Source organism: Hetaerina americana, unplaced genomic scaffold (genome assembly GCF_022747635.1).
Source record: "Hetaerina americana unplaced genomic scaffold, ioHetAmer1.1.p SCAF_112, whole genome shotgun sequence".
NCBI lineage: Eukaryota > Metazoa > Arthropoda > Insecta > Odonata > Calopterygidae > Hetaerina > Hetaerina americana.
Genome location: NW_027286204.1, coordinates 427,674 through 453,797, shown reverse-complemented (window position 1 = coordinate 453,797; position 26,124 = coordinate 427,674). Strand labels below are relative to the sequence as shown.

The window sequence follows — 26,124 nt, the reverse complement described above, 5'->3', positions numbered from 1 at the left end:
TTATGTAAAAAAACTTCTCCATTTTTCTTGAGTTTATCATTCCATGATAATAAAAAAATTAATATAAAACAACTTTGCCTGTAGTATGATGTCATAAGAATACTTTATTAAAAATAATCACATAATTTCAAAAGATATATAATTCTGTACATTGGGTGGTGACAGCAAACATATATACATTTCTTATGATAAAGATGAACTCCACTTACCCATTGCAATGCTAATGAATCAAATTGGCCGTTAACAAAGGACAAAAGTAGCCTCCCTCTATCAATGCTGAATTTATATGACTGAAAGAGCTATACTGTATGATGACCCCACATCTTTTTCTCAATTTTTCAATTCGAAAGACAGCAAGAATTATTTTTTAATGCAAAGTTATTTACAAAAACATAAAAAAATACTCATAAAATATATTAATGTTATAGCACCCAATATTAAAAACTGAAATATTTATAAAGCCAAATTTCTCCTTTCATAGACAATTTTTTAAATATCTAGCTGTGCATGAGAACTGTAATTAGCAGGTCACTCCATTACCAAGATGATAAAAACACTTATTACTCCATATTAATACTTCAACCAGATGTAGTGTTACCATTCACTTTCACAAATACTGAGTTCATATATAGAGCTGCCACTATCATTTTTGAACTGTAAGCCAATTAATCAAAACATAGTAGTAGTTATGACCTCTTACTTCAACAAAAAACTCAGCACCGTAACCTTCTTCAAAAAACTGACAAACGTTCATCCATTTGTCAGGAAGAATACATGCCATATGTAACAGTCAAAGGGTGTATCATTAAGTAATGTGCATATCTTCTTCAGGCAAAGATTCACTATAGAATTGATCATTCATTTATGAATAAGACTTGCTTCCAAGAATTGGGACAACAAGCAAGATATTTTAGCCCAAATATTAGCACATTTCTTATATCAAATATATGAAGAATATAATTTAAAATAAAAAAATCTCAAATTTTTCCAGCCACACGTACCATTACATAATATTGCAGGATACATGGATCAATTTTGCAAAAAAAAAAACCGCAATATTTGGATTAACAGATGGCACTTTTAACTTTCCTCTCGATACCATTTTGGATATCGGGAATTTCATTAAAATAATAATAACAGTGCTGACAACTCTCGAGTAGGACATCAGCATGTCTGTGTAATGTCAATCAATCCAAAACATCACATGAGAGACCAATCCACGACAGAGTAGTTTCTATCAGAATACACTGAATTTTCACTTTTCAACTTTTCTTATTCAACTATCTTTCTCACAAAGGAAAGGATGACAACCATTCTAATTTATAATTTCCCGACAGAAATTGAAGGACTAACACTCAAACACTTTGCATCGTTTTTTTTTTTAAATGCCAACTTTCCATTAGCAATGCACAGCACTAGTTAAAATCAAAGCATTTTGAAATGTACATAATAATGAAGAAGGCACTGCACCACGACATAAAGCCATAAACTTCTCAAGTACTTCAATTCATTTGTGCCATTTTCAGATCAATTGCAGTTCTATATCCCTAAATGCGGATAAATCCTTGCGCTGGTGAAGAGATAGGGGTACGGTTTAGTCGCCTGCCCCTGGAACTAGAAAGCAAAAAAGAATGAAGCAACAAATGACATTTTGCGCTGGCACCACTGCCAGAGGTCACCCTTCCCTGTTCCCAAATATAAAGAAACATAAGTGGGAAGGGTTTCCCATCATCGGGAGCAGGTTCTACACAATTAATTGCATGCGTTTCAACTCCCAAGGATGCAGGAGTCAAATCAATGAGATTTGTACCACCGGGGTATTCCACACATCTATATCAAATTTATGATTTAGATTAAATGCTTGCACAATAAACTATACAAATACAATTTTTTATAAACACTTAGTTTAAAAGTCATCACAATAATGAGGGACAGCACTCCCAAACAATCAAATCAACAAGGGCATCGGCTTATGCATGCATTGATAATCGTCATTTTGAAATGCTCCTCATATGGACAAACGCTGAGCAATTGCCATGTGACCCTATTGACAGGAATATCCATTGTGATGAGGCAAAAGTGATTTTTGCCAACTCATTAAGATGATGTCAGTAACATCAATGGCCAAGAAGTATTTAAGTCCTACTTAAGTATTGAAGTTCCTACTTTTTGTCTACCAAATCACAATAAAAGTTGTACATTCTACTTGAGGGACCGATGCACACATCTTTTAGTTAGTCGAAGTAACACATGGTACCAAGACATGCTTCAAAACAGCTGTCACAAAAGACTACATTCTTTCCGCATGCATAAAAACTGGAGACTCTGCGAAAGTGGAAATGATAGACAAAAATGCAATTGGACATACAAATGATACGTTCGAATGTTGTATACAATTTAGATTAATGAACTTATAACAAACGTGAAAAAGAGCTATTAGAGGAAATCCACACATGAGTGTGTGTCTCTTTTTTTGATTTCAAATTGAAATTAAATAAGAGATACACACACACACACATGCTCTTTTCAGGGAATGTACAGTTCTTATACAAGCTATTATCATAAGTTTAATTTCTATTAAAATAATATCTTACACAAAATCATTTCTATCTAATAATGGGAATGCACAACCACATTAAACTAATGCAATGCAGTCGGCTGTATACATTCCAAATTTTTATTATTTTGTCATAACATCACACACAAATCTGTCTGCGTTTCTAAAGACAATAGATGTTATTTGAAAGTTTTTTATACTTAATGGTTTGGTTTAAACACCACCAATAAACACGTATACATGTGAAAAATTCACTGGGATCCAAAGATATATTAACTATTCTATATTCAGGTTATGCAGAGATATAGGAGGAGCAAAATTAATCAAGTTTCCCAGGAGCTGATATGGACTCAGTATAAAAAGTAGCACTACTAAAGTGCAGAGTAAAACCTTGCTTATCAAGCATCATTAGTTCTGGAATCTTTCTCATAAAGTGAGACACTCGTCCCGCAAATAATATTAATTTCTTCTTCTATCGCGAAATGAAGCCACCAAGAATGCAAACACAAGAAGCGAAAACAATAAAGAATGGAAATAATTAGGCATTAATGATACATTCATAATTCTTTTTAACTGTAATGCCAGCTAGATACATTTGTTTTTGCGGACACTTCAAAATTTTGTGCAAATGAGACTGCGTTAACAATAAATAAATGCGCAGCAAGCATGGCGACTGCCTTATTGGGCTGATGCTCCTCCATCAACAATGGCGCAGCGTCCCATGCTTTCAGAATATCTCTTAACGTGCAAGAATATTGTCGGTGACAATCTCGTTCATGGCATTGAATTGCTTTTCATTTATCTACACGAGAAGCATCCTTTCAACATTGCTGTGAATCCTGACCACCATGCAATTGTTCCTGCCACTCACTTTCAAGCAATTACCTCCTCAATTTCACCCTAGTTCTTGGGGAGAGTGCAAATTGTTGATGTCGACTGAATGTTGCTGAGCACACTAAATCAGCCACACCCAGTTCCACTTTAAAATGACTTTTCTTTCTTTTCAATTCTGTTAATTTTTATGCCCTTATGGCAGTCTTCAATTGGCTTCTCCTTTGAGGACATTTTTGCAAGTTTGCTCTAAATATTATCAAGCTTTGCACAAAAAATATATCTGCAAGTTTGGAAAAATGTGCGATCACTAGTGACACTAAGATGCTTGTGGAACGAGTACTAAACACTAACTGAATTAGCAGGCACAAAATCACTCTGGGAAAACCCCTCTCATCGCCACATGTGCAAAACGAAAATAGTTAATTGGGCCATTTTTGGGACCAACTATTTAGCACATCATGCAAATTACTCGCTATGCAAAGTGCTTGTTAAGCGAGGTTCCAGCTATACCAGCCCGTTTCCTAATTTTTTTCTGACATTCCGGTCACCAGCTTACAATTTAATGCAGAGGAGCGCACATTACTTAGGTTTACATGGATTGATAAAAACATTTGCAGAAATGTATATGCAATTTAATGATGATAATGGCAAACACTTGCCACACATGCAAAGAAGATATATGACTATTACAGTTTCCTTACATGCAGCGCAAGATATATCCTCAGTGCTACATGACAAAAGGTCATTATTCCATCTGCACCAAGACATGCTAAAGGAATCAAAAATATATTACCTTAAGACATCCTTGTTAGAAAAGTCTCCAAGTTGTGGACTGTCTTTAGCTATATTGCGAAATGATGCCAACTTTGATTCCAGGGCCTAGAAAAATAACAGATTGTTTGAGTATTAAAACCACATGTATCTACAACCATTTCGTTAGATGCAATAGAAACTTTCGTGGAGTAACCCAAGTTTATTAAATTTTATTTTAAAATGCATGAAATTTTGCTGGCAGAACTTAATTTTGATAGAAACCTCTTGAATAAAATTGAACATTTATAATTTCCTTTATGTAATCATCAACTCCTTGAAAAGATGAGACAAAACTAACAATTAAAAAGTTCATCACCCAAAACCTTTCATGTTATACATACCACTTACACCACATTATTTAGCCAATTCATTAGGGAATTAATTATCCAAAATATATACAACCCCTTTCACTTCGCTATCTTCTTTCCATTAAGTCATGTGCATCAACCAAGGAATTCATTTAGGCACTACGCTTACTGTAATGTAACCAATCCCTCACATAATTAAGGTATTAATCAAATTCTTATTTATTAGAGAAAATCATGGTTGAGGTAGGCTTTAGATAGACACACCCACAAAATATTTTGTCTCTCCAGACAAAACACAACAGAACACCCTACCAACAGGCCCCTCATTTATCCCATACACCTCCTCCCTCTCTTCATTTCATCCAACATCCCTATCCCCTTCCTTGCTCGCCTTACATTCTCCCCTCTTATCTCAAATTCCAACATTCAATTGGCAATCAATATATTCTGTACCCATTTCTCCTGCCTCCTCATGATTTCTCTCATCAAACCCCCTCTTCCCCTCTCACCATATCTACCACCTCTCCATTTTATTTTCCTTACTGTCCACTTACCCTTCTCCACACACACATTTCAAAAGCCTCCAATCTACACCTACCATCTTGCTTGAATTAGCATGTTTCTGTGCCGTATATAAATACACTCCAAATCAAAGATTTAACAAGCGTAACATCCTTTCTCACAAATCCCTATCATCAACCCTCCTCCTAGCGAAAGCCTCTTTGCCTAGCGCGATTCTTCTCCTCACATCCCTACTACTATGACCGTGTTGGTCCAAAACACCTACGCGTTACGTAAACTGTTCCACCTGCACTAGTTTTTGCCCTCATATTTTAATGTGTAACTTTGCCTTACCCTTTCTGAAAAAATGGCACAACCTTTGCTTTATTTTTATTGATTCTCATCCCATTATCTATGGCACTTCCAATCCACTCAGCAATGCTTGCAAACCTTTGGCTGACTGACAAACTAAAGCTTGGTCATCAGCAAACCTCGCTCATTTGATGGATTCCCTATAGATTGTCGTTCCCATCTCCAGTCTTCTCATGCCTCTTTAATCATTTCCTCCATAATTACGTTGAAGAGCACAAGTGATAATGGACTACACTGCCCATCTGGACCCTTTGTCCCCCACTCGCACCAGAGACATGCACAGGGTTCAAATTAGCCTCCTACCCATGCCAATTTTTTGCAATATATTCATTAGTTTTTCACAGGTCACCCTATCAAACACCCTATCGAAATCTACAACGCAGGTAAACATGTCCTGATTTTATTCTAATTCCTCCCTATTCGTGATCTCATTACTGCAATGGCATCATGCATGCTTCTTACTTTCCCGAACTCAAACTGATCATGCCCTAAGTAATCATATGTCCTGCTCTCCATCCTCTGGTTGACAATGACAATGGTTGACATTCTCTGGTTGACAATCAAAATCATCCCCAATAGCCTGTTTAATGAGTTCAAGGGTCTCTAATGCAGATTTCCCGAATCCTAAAACCTCACATCGTAGCGTTGCGCGACGGTGCGCTCCATGCTGGCATGATGACAACACAAACAATAACGTCACAAAAATCCACCTCCTGTCTCAACGCATGCCCGGAGGCGACTGAACTAAAGTGCACCTGAGTGGTGGGGGACCCCTCTACCTAGCCGACCGGTCGGACCCCCATCCACCACTCTGTTGAGGCTACAGCGATCGAGTCCCAATACTTATTGTATGGACCCCGTAACTATCTCCTTCTCTCACCTATCTTTTTTATCACCTCATCCAGAATCATTGGTTTCTTTGTCCTTTGCCTATTAACAGTCACAACTATTTCTTCTGCTGCTTTCGATATCCTTTTTTGAGATATTCCCATTTTTTCTAGCAAGTCCTCAGCTCCTTTTCTTCCCTCATGATTTACTCTACAGCCTGATGGCACTCCTTCCCTGTCGATCCAGTTAATGCTTCCCCATTACACCACCCCTGCCTCGTCTTTTTGCATCGCACGCTACGTTCCATGAGTAGTAAATTGTTATCAGAGTCTGAATCCGCTCCAGGGAAACTGCAAATTGATCACACTGTTCCGTCTATCTGTTCCTAACCATAATATAATCGAAGGTATACCTTTCCGAGTCACCTGGCATAATCCATACACGAGGTCTGTCTAATTAATGCGATAACGCCATAAAAACTTTATTTTGCAAAATTTTGCCTACATCGATTTGGTCCCTTTTGAAGTACTCTCCATCTGTTGCCGTGCACTTATTCCGTCTTCTTCTCCAGTGCTTAAAGCACCTTTTGAGGTCCTCGGGCGTTAGGCTCTTTAGTTTTCTTATCGTTTCTTGCTTTATTGTGTCCACAACTTCCAAGTGATGTCCCCTCATCACATTATTGCATATTGGGAATAGCAAAAAGTCGCAAGGGGCGAGATCTGGCGGAAAATGAGGATGATCAAAGATGGTGAGTGAATTTTTTGCCAGAAACTGGCGAACAATCAATGCTGAATGTCCAGGTGCATTGTCATGGTGAAGGATCCATCCATCGCCATGAGTCAAATTTGGTGGCACGCGATCTCTCAAAGGCTTGAGAGCTGTAAGGTGGACCTCAGCATTTACTGTTCGTCCTTCACGAAGAAATGCATGATGAACAACACCTTCGACATCAAAGAAAACCAGGAGCATGACTTTGATATTCAATCAGCTTTTTCTTGATCTTTTGGTTTGATTAAATCCACTTGAAAACCGATATTTTCCTCAGAGTAATATCACCGTAAACAGTTGTGAACATTTCCATAATTTCTTGATAACTTTCACCGCACTTCACCAAAAAACTTGGATGTTGATTCGTTGCTCCATGATTTCATCAATTTACATTTTCAACAAGCAGTAAAAACAAGGACCACAGAAACTAACAAAACTGGCACCATACGCACTGCTCAACGATTCGCCGAGCACAGACGGCTCAATTGGGTCTGAGGCAACTAGCGCCGGTAGTGGGCGGAGCTATAGTCCACGTCATGGCCACCAGATTGCGCCAGTTCACATATATATTGGATGAACCTCATGTACTTTCGCCTTTAGTGGCATCTAAACCATGTGTTCATGATGATTAACTGCCGTCTGCTCAGAAATCAATTACTTTCTCTCCGTGGTCCTCGTACCTTAACCGTAGCCCCACCCCCACCTCATACTCATCTCTCCCTTCAACTGACTTCGCATCCCAATCCCCCATCACTATCAAATGATACCCAGCAGGAACACACAATTATGCCCTCTAACTTAGCGTACATCCTATCTACTTCTTCTTCCTTATGATTGCCTGGTGGCATGTACACCTGAACAATGACAAGTTGGTCGGTTCTGATTTTATCCCTAATTGTAATATTCTATCCGTTGCTTGCTCCATGTTGACTACGCTTCTTCCTACCTTTTCATTAAATACTATCGCAACCCCTTGTTGGCCCTCATCCCCTCCACTCTATTACTATCACTCCAGTAATCCCTGCCATCCTTCCATCTTACCTCTCATTGACCTGAAATATCTAGACTTCCCCTTTCCATCTCTCGCCTAATATTCTCCAACTTCCCTGTCCTCATCATTGTCCTAACATTCCACGTTCCTATTTTAGCTGATTTGGTCTTCTTCTTCTGCGTGTTCTGTCCTGCTGCTGCCGGTTTTCCCTTGCAAGGGTTTCGTGGGATGACGACCACGGAAGCCTTGCCTCCCCCGCCGTTGGGCAAGACACACGGCCGATTGGGCTGAGCCCCGCAGTTGCCAGGACTCAAAATCTCTCTAGTGACGACCATGAAAATCTTGGGAATAATAATGGAGGTGGTTTCCCATTGCCTTTTCAATTTATGAGCAGCAGGAAAATATTAGTACATAATTTGCTCATGACAATCTAGGGTCTGTTATTTCATATCATTGAGAATGTGAGTGTTATTTCATACCATTGCTGGAGAATGTGAGCACTCCATCATCCAGTCGGGAATCTTAGCATTTTCCCAAAGCAAGTGCAATCTTTTTAGATTCGGCCATAAATAATTAAGTAACTGCATATTTGTATGCATTAACTATTGGTGAAATACTTGGTCTTTGCCTCTGGAATGTGTGCTTGTTAGTTTCTCCACGTGCACCTCATGCCTCCAGGAGATTTTATAAGGATGCACAAGCAATCCTTCCGGTCAGCTTAAACTTTTACAACAATCTTAATGCCAGTTGTGTTTTCATATTTAACAAACCCGAGTTAATATTTTTCAATCATTTATGGTTTGCCTATGCTCTGTCGCGCCAACTCAAGAGAAAAAATAGTGTTCAGGAGGATACACGAGGACGTAGGTCAAGAGGGGGCAGTGAAAAGAAAATTGAGATTAAAATGAACCTAAAATTTTCACCCAAATACAAGCATTTCACTGAGAAACATATCATATTTTCATTTCGTATTACCAAGCACATAGGAAATAATTAACCAATTGCTTAGGTCATTTCAAGAGTGGATATCAAGTCTGAAAAGACACCAAGATACTGCAGATGCACAGAACAAAAATAGTGCTCACTAAAAGATACTTAATTAATATATAAGGAAGAGGTAAAAAGACTAACAATAAAAATTATCAGTGTTTTTGGCCTGTTTTAGTGGGTTAGGGCAGGAGTTAAACATGTACACCAATCACTTTACAGTGTATACACAACACCGCAGCCATTAATTTTAAAATGGGATGGTGCTGCTTAATCAATGAGGCAATGAGAAACCTTCCAGCACCAACCACACACTGTGGGCATGAGCTCTCCTGCTTTAAAATTGCATCTGCCAAAAATTGTTCCTGCTGTAGATAGTAGTCCCAAGAGCGGTTATTAGTTTTCCTGATTAGCAGCCCTGAGATATGCAATCCTTCACTCATATGAATTCAAACTCCCGTAATCAGATGCTGACAAAGAGGCCAAGAACCCACACAACCATCATCTAATGTACATAAATTACCAATAGTTACAACAAAAAAACTGTTTAAAACAGTTGAAACAGCGCAGCACCCTCAAAAGAAGTTAAATAGCAAACCCCTTTTTAAAAACTAATGTGTCTTGAGTCAGTGGAAATTACAGGATTTTCAGTAAATGATTCCAAAAAAACCCCACTTTATTCAAGTCCTTGACCTTGAGGAGGAACAAGATAACCAATTTTGACTTTATAAACCCATGCACACCTTTATTCCCAGATATCACCACTGATCCCCCTCCTCTGCTCACCAGACCCTTAAGAGCATGGTTTGAGGTAGAGGGGGGGGAGGAGGGGGGGGTCAATGTTCTATGGGAGTAACACCACATGAGAAACCTTTCACCAAACTGTCATGTTAGCTTCATGCACATCTCTAAGAGGATATATTTACAATTTCAAATTCACTCACCTATCATTATCATTTTCTTTTAGTTACTAAATTGAATTGGTGCCAAATATTACATGTTTATAAAAGTGAAAAAATCAAAGTAATTAAAGACCTAAGAAATAGAAAATTGCAAACCATGACCAAGATACCAAGAGCTGGAAACTTGCCTAATTAATGAAAGAAAGAAAATAGTAGCTCTTCCCGAGGATGAAAGAGTTGTTAGCGAGAAACCTGTCAGCAATCCTATCATTTAGCAAAAACTCCCCAAGCACATAGGGTATAGACAAACTGATAAATCAGTATTGACGGAGGGCCAATGGTTTTCCACATCCTCCCACTTCTTCAGAGCAGCTGACACTGAGTGAGGGTGGCCTGTTGCTGTTGACATCCTCTTGGGGAGAATTAATGTGAACGTGCGAAAGAGTTGAAGGGTACGAGTGTGAGTGCGTGATTGAGCAGGGGCCCACATTACACAACACAGGCACGATAATTTCAAAATTATCATCATTTACAAATATTTACTGCCACTTTATGGGAGTTGTTGAGGTCACCTATTCTCAATGACGTTGAATCATTGCCCCTCGCATGGAGAAACTCAAAGCAACTTATCTCATACTTGGATTCCGCAATGCCAAAATATAACTTTTTCAAACCTTCTATGGTCAAATTTCACTGACCTCCAAAGAATCAAATTTGAACCTTTCGCAGTTCTTTGATCAATTAGAAACGGCATCAGTTGTTTGCACATGCAACAAAGAAGGGTTTGGTTAGAACTTAGAGAAGTCTGCAGCATCTTCAATAAAAACTGAACTTGTTCTGAATGTTTCTTGATGTAATTAGTAAACATTCTGTTTGAAAGTTCAATAGCATTGAAACTACAGCCACACCCATGTAAAAAGGCAGGAAGAAATGCCAGTTCAAGCTAGTAGAGCACCCATTCATTTCCTTTGGTTACAAACAGATCTATAAAGAATAGGTATCAAATGGGTAAGGAATAGGTACAGGTCTACATCTATAAAAAAAATAGGTATTGGTTAATAAATCAATTTTAACAAAACTCATGCCAAACCTCATAAAGGAGCAGCAAACCAAAAAGGGAGCACTACTCTATGAAAAAGCAATCCTTTTGCTTGTTGCCCTCAATTCTTTGTCGGCTGGACCAGAACACACACACACCTCAATTTTCTACAAGCTGGACACAAGAATTTCAGCAACTGTAGGTTTGAAAAATAAAAATGCACATTTAACTTCTGCAGAGTGATAGCCATTGCTATGATGTCGGGAAAGAGCTTTGATGAGAATTTCAAAGACACTTAGGAAAGCATCAACAGTAGCCCCTTACCAACTAGTAATGGGACCGCGCTTCAGCACTGCAGTCAGTCCATCGCAACCCAGACCATCCGATTCGATCCAAATGCTCAGAGCACATTGCTCCAGCTCACTTGAGTCACCGTGCACATTCACTTGTTTCAAAATCTACCAACTCATGTCCCGCCTCCCCTCATACTTTTCTCTATTAATTGGTGAAAATACATTTTTTGAGGGCCATAATGGGAAAAATTTGAAATCAGATCCCAATAATTGCATTTTCCCATCTTAATTTTACCATATCAAGAATTAATGGAATCAAAAGTTAGCAAGGGGCTACTGCAATGGAAAATCTAAAATAATACAACAAAATCAATAAACATTAAAAGAATATTTAAAGTTCAAAATGCTGCTACCCTTGAATACTTAATTTCCCATCTCTTACTCTCCTTGAGAACAGCATTTGCAAACTCTTTACTTTCTTATTAACTTCCAAATTAATATGAAACAAGTCATTTGAATTAAATGACGAAAATTTCATTCTCAGAATTTATAATATGAAGTTATTTTTCATTCATTGAGCGTTACTCATTTCAAAATAACCTTTGAATCCTTGCAAACAATCTTAATTTTGAATCCTCTTGGAGATCAAAAAGGGCCTCCTGCGGCAAGCTCTCACTAACGCAATGCATGCAATATCAGCAGCATGGCTCATTCCTCCCCAAGGAAAACGAAGAACACCTTGCTCCCAAAGATCATTTGATGCATTTATGCCAGGGGAGGACTGTGCCGTAGCATTGGAAAGTAGCACACCAGTGGGGGCCATCCATCGCAAGGCTACACTCACACAACACTAAGTGGAAACGCGCCTGGCAAACATGTACATGTATGTTTCCCACATCTCGTTCAGGACTCTTCCTCTGGACTATTTCAATCGAAACACCCATAGATCTATCGCGCCCACACTCACCATAAAATTTCATGATAAGGATTTCCTCAATTGTGTACGTCGGAGAGCATTCAGGCCAGTCTTTCAATACTGACTCATTCTATCTTTTAACTATTAAAAAAAAACTTAAACAGATATCATTAAGTAAATGGAACTCACAGTGCTATTCTATTAGAGGGGACCACTTCCTTGTTACATTTTCCCCTGATTGCCCTTTCGCTCCTAACTTATTGCTCCCCCATCTGTCCGATGTCAACACTTACCTACCACACCGGCTACTTTCAACAGCGTTACTAATACCTTCACCAAAATGGCAAATTGCCACCAGGTCCCCTTTCTCGGTATTCAGCCAAAGATGTAATTTAGTCTTCACTGATCTTTCCAACAATTGGTAAAATCTGATTTGAAGTTTATTCACAGCACTATTAATACACTCTCACTGGCTGCCCCAATTAAACGCTCTCTTTTCTTCTGCCTCTCTCTCTCTCAGATACCATCCATCCTTTTTTCCTTTCCTGCGGCACATTTACTCACCAAGCTCTTTCCCAGCTCTCCATAATTAATTGATTGATATGTTAACCTTATTGTTTCTTCTGTTGTTAATCATTAATATTTGTTGATTTTGCATGTATGCATCCTCATTCGTCTGTTCTTACATGCTCCAAATTTAATTGGAAAGTACGTCGTTCTATTTTCATTTAAATTAATAAACAGCGAGAAGCTTGCAATTCATGTTTCCATAGAACTGTGGGATCACTACTCTTTTTCATTACAACCAACTACAACAGACATTATATGAATCTTAAATTATTTGCACTATTTTCCGCCATTAAGAGAAGAAGTTAAATAAATAATTGCAGGCAAAATTTTTGTTGCATAAGCAGCAGTTAATGGAGTAAGTCGCTGAGATTAATTCATATGCCGCACAGTGTCAATGACCAATAATGATGGTGGTTTGCAGCATCAGCTGTTGAGCATCACCCCTCTAAACCCAAGATAAAGCCTTCTACTTTCACTCTCCCTCTCTCTTACTCGCTCTCTCATGTGGACTGGCAAATGCCATGGAATATTTTCAATGATGGTCAACACATGACAGGATGTCACCTTCCATTTTTACAGTGAACTCAATTAACACTACACTCAGTGACTGAATGAGATACATCACTGTAACAGCTGACTAATTTACAAATTAGATCCGACTGTAGAAACATTGACAATAAAGGCAAGCACTAAGCTCACATTTTGGCAGAAAAATTTAGCTTTTGAATGGACGGCCAAGAAGAATAGAGCATTTCAGATCAATATTCCAGGGGCTGGCACTGGTACCAGAAACCAGGCATGTTACCCAAGCTACCTAGGATTCCTGACTAACACTTGTATGGAGGAGCCAGTCCCAAGGGTTTTCCACTGAGGTGCCAGGGCTTATTTTACATTTCACCTAGTTTGCAACATTAGAACAAAAACTATCCCTAAATATTTTGCCAAATAATGTTACTTCCACTGACCTCAAACCTCGATTTCCCATCCACCTCACTCCTGAATGTTCACCCCTGGCAAACGATAACAACTTCTCACGAGTACATGGATTTCGGTACTAATGATTCTTACACTAGGCACTGTTACCTGGGAACTGTATCATGCCCTTAGTATCAACTACTGACAGATTGAATAGCTCTCAACGTTAGAGGAAATTCTCATTTTTCATGGAAATTAGGGGATCGAGATGGTGCGGGGGCTAGCGTACTGGCTTCCCACCCTGAGGGCCCGGGTTCAAATCCCGGCGGTGTTGAATATTTTTCAGAGGTATCTCGATCCCTGCTTGAGGTGCTTTGTGGAGGGCACTTTGAGTGAGTACGCCGTCCGTCGGATGGGACGTTAAGCCGCGGACCCCTTGGCGCCTTTCGTAAAGAGTAGGCTAATGCCGACGCCGGGTTTCTCTCCACCCTTCATCCTTTCCTATCCATCCCCTATGGCGCAAATGACCTCAGCTGTCGGTCGCCTCCCCTCAAAACTACTACTACTTCATGGAAATTAGCTCTCCAAATCTGTTCCATTTTTTCCTAGAATTCAACGGAGCCGAAAGAATGGTTCCAAACAATATGTTCGAGGACCAATCAAGGAATTACAACTTTTACTTGAATACGAAAGCATTGTTTTGACTTGTAGCCAGATTGCTAAATAAAATTACCACCTTCTACTGATAGAAAAAAATTACACTGATTTGACTGAAGCACTGAGTCAGCAGTAGCCATTGTCAGTTGAAACATACTGCTCACCTACAACAATAGTGAGAGATAATAAATGACCTGCGATATGCTGCAATGAAATACTGCTTTTGCCCGAGCATCATTGCCCACGGCCAATGCCATGCCACAGGAGGCTTATGAAGAGTCTGCTGCTCCCTAAACCACAGCTAGGTACTCATGTTTTAAGTGGAGAAGCAACCGAACTCTAAGGAAGGAGAAGGCAAAGTTCCGGCCAATGCCATTACTGCTGCTGTCATGGCAAGAGAAGATCACTGAATAACATGAACACACTAGGAAATATACATATATATATTACATTTAACAGACGGAATGGCATCACTTTGAATTATCTTTTAAAATGAGTGGCAGAGAGAATTTTACAGGGATAAAAATTGGTCAAGTTGTCATCCACTCCTGTCAAAGGCATATGACATCATCCAAATAACAAAAATAATAGTGTGTTCTCAAGAAATGAATTACCTGAATTAAATGCTTCTGTATGTTATTCATGAAAATGTCACCAAAATATGCAATACAAATGGATTAACACTTAACCACGTGAATGGGAATGGACCATTTACATTGAAAGAACTTCATTTATGAAACAGATGTCTTTATTTGGGTAAAACTGAAATCAAATGGCCCCTGGTGGACAGACGCACACGAGCTGCTCAAACCCCTTGATGATATCGCACTCAACACTTCATTCTTCCGCATAAAAAGATTCAATTACAATACAATGTTCAACACCTGTAAAATAATTATGCCAAACTATATCCACAAACTTCAAGGAAAATCAGCCATTAAAAAGGAAGACTGCACACCTTGCATAATCATACATAAGATATAAAAGAAAGATAATGAACTTTTTACAGATTTAACAGAAGTGCTGACACAGGTCACACTAAATGAATAAACCACAATCAAAAACCAAGAAAAAAAGAAATCAAATGAGATCAACTGAAGGACTATCTACTTCAACCTCTACGGTTAACTTGCCTGGAAGGCCCCCCTCGGGTCACTAAACCAACAAGTCTAAAAGAAGCCACCAGACCTTCGCATGCACTAAAGGCTGCAAATGGTTCCACTAGGTCATGTACTCCTACTACAGTATCACATGGTCACAACACACTACAATTTTCACAATCAAAAATGTGTAAACTCCCATAGTCTGAGGCATGCAGAGCAGAGGAATAGGTTGGTTAATTCTATCAAGGTACATACAAACATGAATTCTGAAGCATAAAAAAAACTCTCGTTTTGAGTCCTGCCTTTGGCATGGTTGCCGTGGACTCTTTGATGGTTCGACACCAGCTAACACCGAGGAAAAAGGCATTCCGGGGCCATAGAAGGCACTGGACGATCACACAAGAGTGCAAAGAGTACAAACTAACCACACTCACGCAAAACCATTCACCGTCTGTGAGTGCATTAATCAAGGATAAAATAAATAAAATTGTATGCCAACATCCACTTCAAATCCAATGCAATGTACAAGAGTTAGCAAATGAACTGCATCTCCCCTTTGCCGTGAATACTTTTTCCATTAAGACTCCTACACTACACATTTGTGGAGATAATAACAATTAAAACGCTTTTGTTCACACATAAAAAACGTTACGAGGACCCGATAAAATGATACATTCAGGATTGCAGGAAAAAGTCACTCCAAATACTGGACAGACCAAAGAGAAATGAAACTCACCCCAGTTTTTCGTATCAAATCACCGACAATATTCATAGTGGATATCCTTGCAGAGGGTGTGAGAGGAGATGGGTTTGATCCATTGCTCTGGGTTGCTGGAAAAAGAATTCAAGGAATATATTTTAATGCACTTAGAGAAGTCAAGGATGTTACACCACACTGAAGTCCCATGCTTACTCAAAACAATTAAAACTTCAACGGTAATATGACCTCCCCTATTTACTTGCTGACATGGTAATGTTTAAAATGTAGAAAAATGATGTCATACTCTCTCAAGGGCACAATGTGAGTAAAGAGGATAAAGAATAACAAACTATAATACAGTGGAACCTCGCTTAACAAAAACCTCACATAGCAAGTAATTCGCTTATTGAGCAAAAATCTTTTGACCAAATATGACTTACTTAACGAGCAATGTTTTGCACGAGAGATGAGGAGAGAGGAATTCCCAGAACCATTGCAAGCCTGCTAATTCAGTCAGTCTCTAGCCCTTGTTCGGCTAGCATCTTAGTGTCACTAGAGATCACTCATTTTTCCAAACTTGTGTTCAGACACATCATTTGTGAAAAGCTCAATACAATTTTGAGCAAAGTTTTAAAATTGTCCCAGAAGACAAAACGACAAGATGAAAGCCATAAGATAGTAAAGATTACAGAAGAAATAAGAACTATAATCATTGAAAATTGGATTGGACATGAGAGACGTTGGACATTGGACGTAAGAGTGGCTCATTTGGCATGCATATCAGCAATCGGTCGACACCAACAATAATAAAAATATGCATTAACGAAAGGCAATTGAAATGCGACACTATTAATGAGCATATCATTAGTGAGAAGGGGAAAGTAATTTTCAGACTTTATTAAGGAGATGCCTCCATCATCAACGGCTGAAGAACAAGTATTTAAGTAGAGCCGTATCTGGTTCCACAAATTTATGAGAAATACCAGCAGCATTGGCGAGGCATGGTGAAGTAGCCAGCTCTGAGTCAAAGGTAGCCATCAGCAACTTACAATGGCTCATGGATTCTGAGGGTTACCTGCCACACCATGTTTTCAATTGTGACGAGACAAGATGTCTTCTGGAAGAATATGCTGAAGTAAAACAGTTTGAGCATGTAACAGTAGAAGAGAATGTATTGCCCGACCACAAGCCAATGAAAGGCCATCTGATGTCGCTGTGTTGTGCCAACGCACGCAGCAATTTGTTGCACCCCCTGCTTGTTTACCAGTCACAACTCGGGAGACCTTTAACAGATGTCAAGTCCAGAAGAGCAGGCTAAATGTGACGTTAAGGTCATGGGAGACAGTTGCATTTTACCATGCACACGAGACATCATCATATTTCGACAAAATTTTGAAGTTTTTTTTTAAAAAAAAAGGCTGTAGCCAGCTTTACAGTAAAAAGGAATGCAGTACATAGAATGAATAAGATACTATTTATTTTGATACTTTTTGTTGATACAAATAAAGTTGTATTTCCTATTGATTCAATCTGCAGTAGAAGAAAGGATAAACAGGATCCACAATCCCAAATAATATATACATATAATTTTCTATGAATGAAACTTGGGCATAATTTATTTTTTTGGAATGGAGTGCATTATTGTACTTCACAATAATGTATACACAAAGTGTTAATTCAACAAATGACTATTGGAATTTGGAGAAAATTGGCAGACTGAATTGTGCTTGTTGTAAGAGGTCCCACAATACATTATTCTCGGCATGAGTATAGTCTTAAATATTATTATCCTTTCAATTAATTTACTCCCGAAGTCTTAAAATTTAATTAAAAATATATTATTAATAACAAAGAAAATAAATCATTATTTTGGTTTGTACAAAAAATAACATTAATATACACCTCACACTTGAAATATAAAAGCACAAAAGAGGTAAAATGAGCTTTTATTAAGCATTAAAGATGGAGTGGCATAAACAAAGAGGCAGATTAGAAAGCTTCATACATTGATTTCACACATGATGCATAATAAAACTTAGAATAATCACTAAGTTTAAGTTTTCTGCCACTGAATATCAATAAAATATACTTAGAGCTAGATCAAAAGGTATGAGATTGAAAGACATGGGCAATTTGTCCTAAGAAAAAATAGGAAACCAAATTATTTTAGGCGGGAATTTCTTTATCCTTCAACAATGCCCTATTAGCTCGATACACCATTTCCCAAATACTCTCTACAAATTTCATTAATTTAGGAATCAAAATTTAGTTGAGTTTCCTTTAACATTAACTTACTGTTGTGGGTTAAAAAATTTTTTATCACTGCCAATTTTTTAAATGAAAAGAAGAGCATTATTTGTTGAAGACAATGTGCAACTACTGAACATGTTGGAACTATTAATATCATTCTTGTGAAATGCCACAATATTTCAAAGCTCAATCTTTATTTTACCAGGAGCTACTATTAATTTGGTAAATAAATTTTCATGCCACAAGAAAACCGAGAAACTAGCAATTAAGAGCATCTCATTTCTCTCAGTACTGAGAGTAAGAACGCAGTATTTTCTTAGTCTTCAACTGCCTGGTGAATTTTATATCGTTTTATATGAGGGCTGTCCAAAAATAAACTGATGTTTTGGCCTAGCGTGCAGCAGTGGGTAGAGCCACTGTCTTGGTGTCTCCGTGTCCCTACACTCAGTATACATCCTGCTGTGGTAGTGTGCAGACTGTTTGTTCTACTTTGCTCACTGCTAGCTATTAAAATGTGGTTTTTACTGGCAAAAAACCATAAGCCAATTGGAATTCATGGAGAACTTTGGAAAGTGTATGAGACAAAATAATGAGTGAAGGTGGAAGAAGGCAGAGGTGCATTAAGTTTTAAAATGATCTCAACAAAGTACACGACGAGGACTGCAGTGTTCAACCTAGCCTTGTAAAAGTTGAATGGATCATGAAATTCAACGAAAAAATTCCTAAAAATCACCGATTTATGATTATGGATCTCTTGCCCAATTCATTCACTCCCCTAAGTTCACGTCTACTGCATGAAATTGCGGCAGGGCTATCACAAATGTGAGCCAGATGAGTGGCAAAATAATTGATGCAAGAAAACAAAAAGTGTCTCGATGCAATGCTGAATCTCCTTGAAGGCTATGACAAAGATGGCAATGCAATCTTAGATGATGTCGGAATTGAGGAGGAGACTATCACCTCTTGAAGACGTGGCTAGCAACACAGTGCTTTGACAATGATGCAGAATTACATTCTGATGTAAACAAGTTGTTAAAATATAAAGCAGCAGGTTTCTTCAGAGATGGAATTGAATATCATGTATAGGATAAATGCCTGGATTTGAATGGTGACTAAATAGAAAAATAGTTAAAGAATGAGCCTTCAAATGCATTTAATAAAACTTTGTCTTGTCACTAGGTTCATTTATTTCAAAATGTAAGTTACTTTCTGGACAGCCCTGGTAAAAGAGTTTAATTTTCAGATCTCGGCATGGCTGCAGCCACTGTAAATGATGGAATGGTCTCGTCTGCCTTTGCCCAAGACTTTCAAGACCACCTTCCCATCACATGCTTAGCCACATTCCTCCAGCCACTCATCTGCACCCAGAGCGAATGGATCGGACCAGGTCTTCATGTTAACAATGCAATTGTTCTCCATTGCATCCAAATCTAAGTGCGTCTTGGTTATGATGGCAATGGTGAATTATAAAACCATTTTAGGACAGCAGCAGAGGAAAAAGGCACAAGGAAATTTTAAAAGGCTCTCTGGAAATAAAATTAATACACCAGTTTCAAAATAAAAATAATACAGCCCAACTTTAAACGTGCCTTACGAAATCCAAAAAACATCCGAGAACAACTGATCACAAATAGGGAAGAAATGTTAACATTCCTGAGAGATATTAATAACAATTTCCACTTGCCTCATAATTTAAATACTACCCACCTAGATTGTCAGCAGTCAGATTACATAAATGAGTGGATGGTGCAGTTTAAGGCTGACAATGCAATGGGAACACTAAACGTGGCCTTTGGAATTTCTATCGATGGGAAAAATTTTATTCACACGATTACTGACAGCTCCTTGTAAAATAAAGGTAGGGATGTGAAATTTCACAAAAACAGTGGAAATTTCTGTTCTATGATGTGCAAATATTTCATTAGAATGACTTATCTGTTTTAGTTCCAAATTGCTCTCAAGTCTTTGGGACCAAAATGGGCTTGTTTTTGTAAAACATTGTCATTGGTAAAATGTTTTCCTTTAACTTTCAACAATCCATTAATACAGAAAGAAACAAGCTTAATCTGCACTGAAAGAGCAGAATCTGCTACACTAGGAATTAAATGGCATGAATACATACAAATTTGGCCACAACCAAAATGGTCAAGAAATAACTAATTTTATCAGTGAAATCATCCAGAGAATGATTATAACCCTATGAATAAATATCAACCACTACCAAAGTTATCAACCCCAAGTTTGGTTTGGTAGGTGATGGTTGAGTTCACCCAGTACTATACATACACACATATATATATATATATATAATGTGTGTGTGTGTGTGTATATATATATCAGAGAGATATATGTATGCCTTCCTTTTTCTGATGATTTACTCACTTTTGAGGGGAGAACCCATTGCTGTCTGTGTTTCCATCTCAACAGTAAATTTATTGGAGTCCATTCCATTGCTTCTTCCTCTTTCCATGCATTTCTCATCAGGAACATCTCTCTCCCGAACATGTAGCTCTTGCTTCATATCTTAATTTAAATCAGAGATGGAATATAATTAAGCATTATATCACCTTACAAATGTCACTAACAATCACGGTGCTTAGACTCCAATTCACCACAGAGATACAGCGAAACCTCAAATTCAGTGACCTGCATTTGCATATTCATCAACTTTAGGTATTATTTTCATTGTTCATACAAATATCCATATCATTCATTGCAATAAAAACCACTAATTTACATTCACCCACGTCAGGCGACAACGATAGTATTTATCCTGTATCTATAATAGAAGGCAGATCTCAACTTGAACACTGATGCATGCAAGCAGAATGGATGCAGCATCAATTTTGCCATTTTAAAGTATAAATCATGCAAATAATTCATGATAACCTACTTAGTCATGGCCTCCACTAGATTTACAGTAATTTTATTCTGTTGGAAGAATAATGGATGCTTAAGAGATTTACTAAGTAACAGCTTTTGGATTTCTATTTAAAATTTCACCGCTACTTGGATTGGCAGAAACTTTTTAATTATTTACTTTAAAATTATCACCAGTCCATGAAGGCATTTGTACCACAGGCCTTGATTAGACAGAAATCAAAATCATGAGAGCTAACTACAAATTTAATGTTGGATACATGACTTTCATACCATGAGAGGGGATTCTTTATACTTTATAAATGTGCCCCTCATTTTTTTCTCCAATTGTGATTGTTTTTACAAATGGTGTAGTAAAATATGTCACTTTCAATGTTGGATAGCCCAACTCAACATGATGGCAAACTGTGACTCTGAATGCTCACTACCTTTTACCGCTGAAAGTCCATATTTTCATTAATAATTACGGCTGATAGAAAGTTTTATGGAAGCTTTTTGTCATCAATAAGAAGTTACAGCAGGGTGTTGTGAGGGCAATCAAAATTATAGAATGGTAGAAGCCCGAAACACACTGTCAGCAGTTCCTCCTCTGATAGGGGTTTTATTATTTCTGCCCTGAAGCCAATGTTTAAATGGGAATGATTACAAAGCCAATAGTTTCTTTTTCTGGGAAAGATATCTAACCTTCTCATCAGTTCTCTTCTGCATTAGTGCATGCAGTTGTGACAAGCTAGAAGAAAACCTCTCACTTATAAGATAAAGTTAGACCTGATGAGCTAAGACGGAATAGTAGGCGAATTAACTGCTTTCGCTAAGTGCGCCCGACTCTGATAAGAGAAATACTGTGATAAAGAGGAAGACATCATGGGCAATAGATTAAATGGATGAAGATGATGTGGGTTGTGATGAAGCTGGTGACTCTCACAGTGCAAGTTCAACATGGATTCTCCGAAAATAACAACATTTGAGAGTCCCATCACCTTCAGAGATTCTGAAATTTAAGGCCTCAAGAATGCACCACCACCGAGCACTGACGTCAGGGCATACTTCAATTTGTTTTTTCCACACACACACAGTGTGAATCTATCAGTTACAGGAAACTAAGATGAATATTAAAACAAAAATGCTTAACTAACAGTTCCAAGCCACCCATTAAAAATTGTCATAAAAATATAAATGAGGAGTTACAGCTACAATTTATGATCTGTTTTAATAAAATCTGGCTTCATATTAGCCCTTCCATCCTTGGACATACATACATCTACACGAACGGTAAACTAATTGAGAATGGCAAGAATTAAAAGCATCATTAGAAGAGGATTTCCTGCATTTAAGGAGGACATACAGCCTTCAATAAATTCACTACGGATGACATTCCTGGCTGTCATCCGTTCTTCCTTGTCACCCACGCGGGTGCCATTCATGATGGCATTAAGACTTTCCCCTTATCACAAAAAATAGTCTTGTTAATAGTGTCGCATTGCTATTGCCTTTTGTTTATGCATATGAGAAGCAACCTTTGAACAAAATTGAGAAAACGGGCCCATTGCAGTAGTATTCTTGTCAAAATATTGTTCTTGACCAGATGCAAATTTATGATGTTGACTGACTCGTTGCTGTGGATGCATGTGAGGGACCTTAAACCCTGACGCGACACTGCTGGACTTCTTATTATTTCTATGAATAAATAGGAGTTTGAAGGGGTGACAAATAATTAAGGGTAGGAAACAGCTTCAGAAGGGTTATTTAAATAGATGGAAAGAACAAAACTTTAGTGCATTATGGCCTTTCTGAGCTGCCAAAGGGAACACTCCCCAACCATTAACATCCAGTTCATAATATTAAAGGTGTGATTTATATGTAGGTGTGATCTATCTATAAACTGGATCGGAGTTTCACAATGATGGCGGAGAAGACATGCAGGCAAATGACATTCATTGTTGTCTTCCTCATTTCATACACCCAGGAAATATTATGTTGCAATCACAATGGATAATAAATGGAACTGTTATCATTGAAAGACAGATTTAGTTGCATATACAGGATGCGGGAGCGTAACTGCCATCTTTGAAAGCATTTTGTATCTGAAAAAAGGAAGTTGTGTTGCCGCACCCTGTATATGTTCGCCGAGATTGAATATAACCTACAAGTGTACATTGGATGGGACATTTAACTTGGCACCTTTCATTAAGTATGTATAGGCTAATACTGCTGCTGGGTTTCACACCACCATTCCCCATTCACACGAAATCATATTCATCCAACATTCCCTTCAATATGAAAGCTATCCGTCACTTCCACTCATAACTTACTAAACTTTACTAAATTACTACACTTGTAATTGTTACCCCTACCCCAAAAAGACACTTCAGATTAAGGTGCTCCTTAAGTCTGTTTCATATGAGAGGTTATTTCATATCAATTTAACCAAAGATGATTATTAAATATTTGGTGTAATCAACTGTTAAACAACAACATGATGCCTTCAATGCATATTTGATCAATAATGAATCCAAGAAACTTAACACTACTAGTGTCTAATACAAACGTTTAATTAAGTCTTTATTGTATAATTTTGAGTCACAGGATGTAATCATGAACATGAATTTCATTGTACACTTCTTTTAATTTACCTATGAAATATCTCTGACTCATTCATCTACCTACCACTCGGTCTATGTTGGCATGTCCACCATTCAGCATACCCTACAGTGTTATTTGCAGCACTGTCAACATTGAAGCGTTCAATATCCTCACTCTACTGACTACGCAAGGCTACCAAGTATGCTAGGTACTAAATCCACCAAGGGCAAAGAGCATGTTCCATTGAGGATGAGATCCTTGGGACATACACTCCACACACACATGGTTGTTGGGAAAAAATTACCAATTGGGAGAAAGAATTCCTTCCACAACATTCGTAATATTGAACGCTGCAAATATAGACTGAAATGAATATTGAAAACAAATTCGACCTTTAAAACAAATGAATTAATTTAAATTATTTTTCACACCTCGGGTACTAAGTGGCGAGAAAAATGAAATTAAAACATGATATTAGTTTCAAAAAAAGGAAAAATTGGTGGTATGCGATGATCTCCTCGAACACGACGAAAGTTCGCGCGACTACCACCGGTTTACAAACCTATCCACTTTAGAAGGCCTGCACAGTGAAATGATTACCACGAAATGGAAATTGTAGTAATGACAACAAAGAATACGTCCCTTTCTTCCCACACTTTCTTACTGTAGGGATTGGGTTTCTAAGCAAAAACTGTCCCGAAAATTCAAAATTAGCAGAGGAATACCCGCGTTCCCGACTAAAAAATCGATTTTTTGGAATGGAAATTTAAGAACTTTAAAAATGAGTGGACCAGTTCTCAGTAACAGGCATCATGCAACAATAAAATAATATCATGCACTATTTCCTAGCAATACAAATTACAGTGCGATATCAAGCCTGCTATCTTTCAAAGCGATTCTTTGAAACACGTTTAGTCCTACTTCCACTTGCATGCGTGTTTTTTTATGACAATTTCTCCAGGGGAGTGAAAATAAATTTAAGCATACCTCTAGCTTCATCCTTCAACCTCTGCACCATCATCCGTAAACTTTCCTTGTCGTCCAATTCAGATTCAAGGAATGCATTTCTTTCAATGGCTAGATTTAGCCTCGACTCGAAATCTTCAACAGAAACAAGCATGGCTCTGAAAAAAAAAGTCACTAAGTTATCACTTGTAACATGCAGGAAAAACGTACGCAGTAGATTAATTGCCTTACCGCTTAGCTCTCTCTAAATCATCGTTTGCTTGCTCCAATTCCCGAATGTACTTGTGCCATTCGTCTTCTCTACTGCGATAGCCTGACAGTTGTGCTTGGATATCTGAAATTTGTGCTTCTGTTTCCTTTTGCACTTGCTCTAACTTATCCCTAGTCGCCTCCAGTTCTAACTGAAGGCGGTTGTTTATTGAACATAAATCTCTATTGCGATGGTCCATCTGTTCCAACTGAGCCTCCAGCTCTTGCTCCAACTCACGTGAGTTTTCTTGAAATTCGTCCAGCTCTTCTCTCGCCTCTTGCATACTGAAGCAGATAGAAATACAAAATGGCATTATTAAATGCTTTCGTAAACTCAGATATCAGACATCGAATCTTGTAAAGTACATACTTCTTATGCATGATAGTTAATTCCAAATATAAGTTTCATTTGTATTGCATACAGAATAGGGTTAGGATGAGCTTTGACCTAACACTATCAGTCATGAAGCTCTTACGACGCATCGCGGTCTCAACAAAAAATATTTAATTAAAAGTCCGTTTCTTAGGCTCGATTCAGAATTTCAGACATTTAAATTAACTATTAGACAATTCAGGAAATAAAGTAGGTCAAACAACCCAGGCCATTTATGAAACACAACCAAATGTTAACCCATACGGTCAGCAAATTATGCATTATTTGAATGAAGACAAATTCCAGGTGGTTTAATACCAACTGAGTAACATACCCTTTCTGATACTGCACTGCCAAGCATTTCCAGTACTGAACTTCTTCGTCTTTACTAGAAAACTGAGGAATTTGATCCATCTCGAAGAGAATCGAAAATCACTTAGGTGTTCACGATTTAACAATCACCGAATCACTGCATAACCTATTTTAACTGTTTCTGGACCTCATAATTTTAAAAGGTCAAAATAACATCAGCTCTTGCTCTAGTACAGACATAAGATCCTTTCGAAATAGTCCGATGTGTTATATCCGTTCAGTCACTTCAAATCACCAAATACTGATCTGACACAGTGCCACACAACTCCATGTCACTTAACTTGTGGCGTTGAAGAATTTAAGCCATGACAAATTATTAAAATAAATAATGTGCCAACCAATACGATGAAGTAGATGACGTTATACTGCATTTAAAATGGCGACTGCATAACGGCCA

The 26,124-nt window shown here is 38.0% G+C and overlaps 1 protein-coding gene across 1 annotated transcript; it reads right to left on the bottom strand.

The window, feature by feature from the left end:
- Positions 1-84: 84 nt before the first annotated feature.
- On the bottom strand, positions 85-26,124 carry nudE (Nuclear distribution protein nudE). The gene is made up of 7 exons (XM_071582455.1): positions 25,690-26,124; positions 24,965-25,267; positions 24,755-24,891; positions 20,687-20,827; positions 16,091-16,185; positions 4,185-4,270; positions 85-1,614 (listed from the first exon to the last, which is right to left on the bottom strand). Exons 1-7 carry the CDS (start codon positions 25,767-25,769, stop codon positions 1,548-1,550), a joined length of 909 nt encoding a protein of 302 aa, XP_071438556.1. The 5' UTR covers positions 25,770-26,124; the 3' UTR covers positions 85-1,547.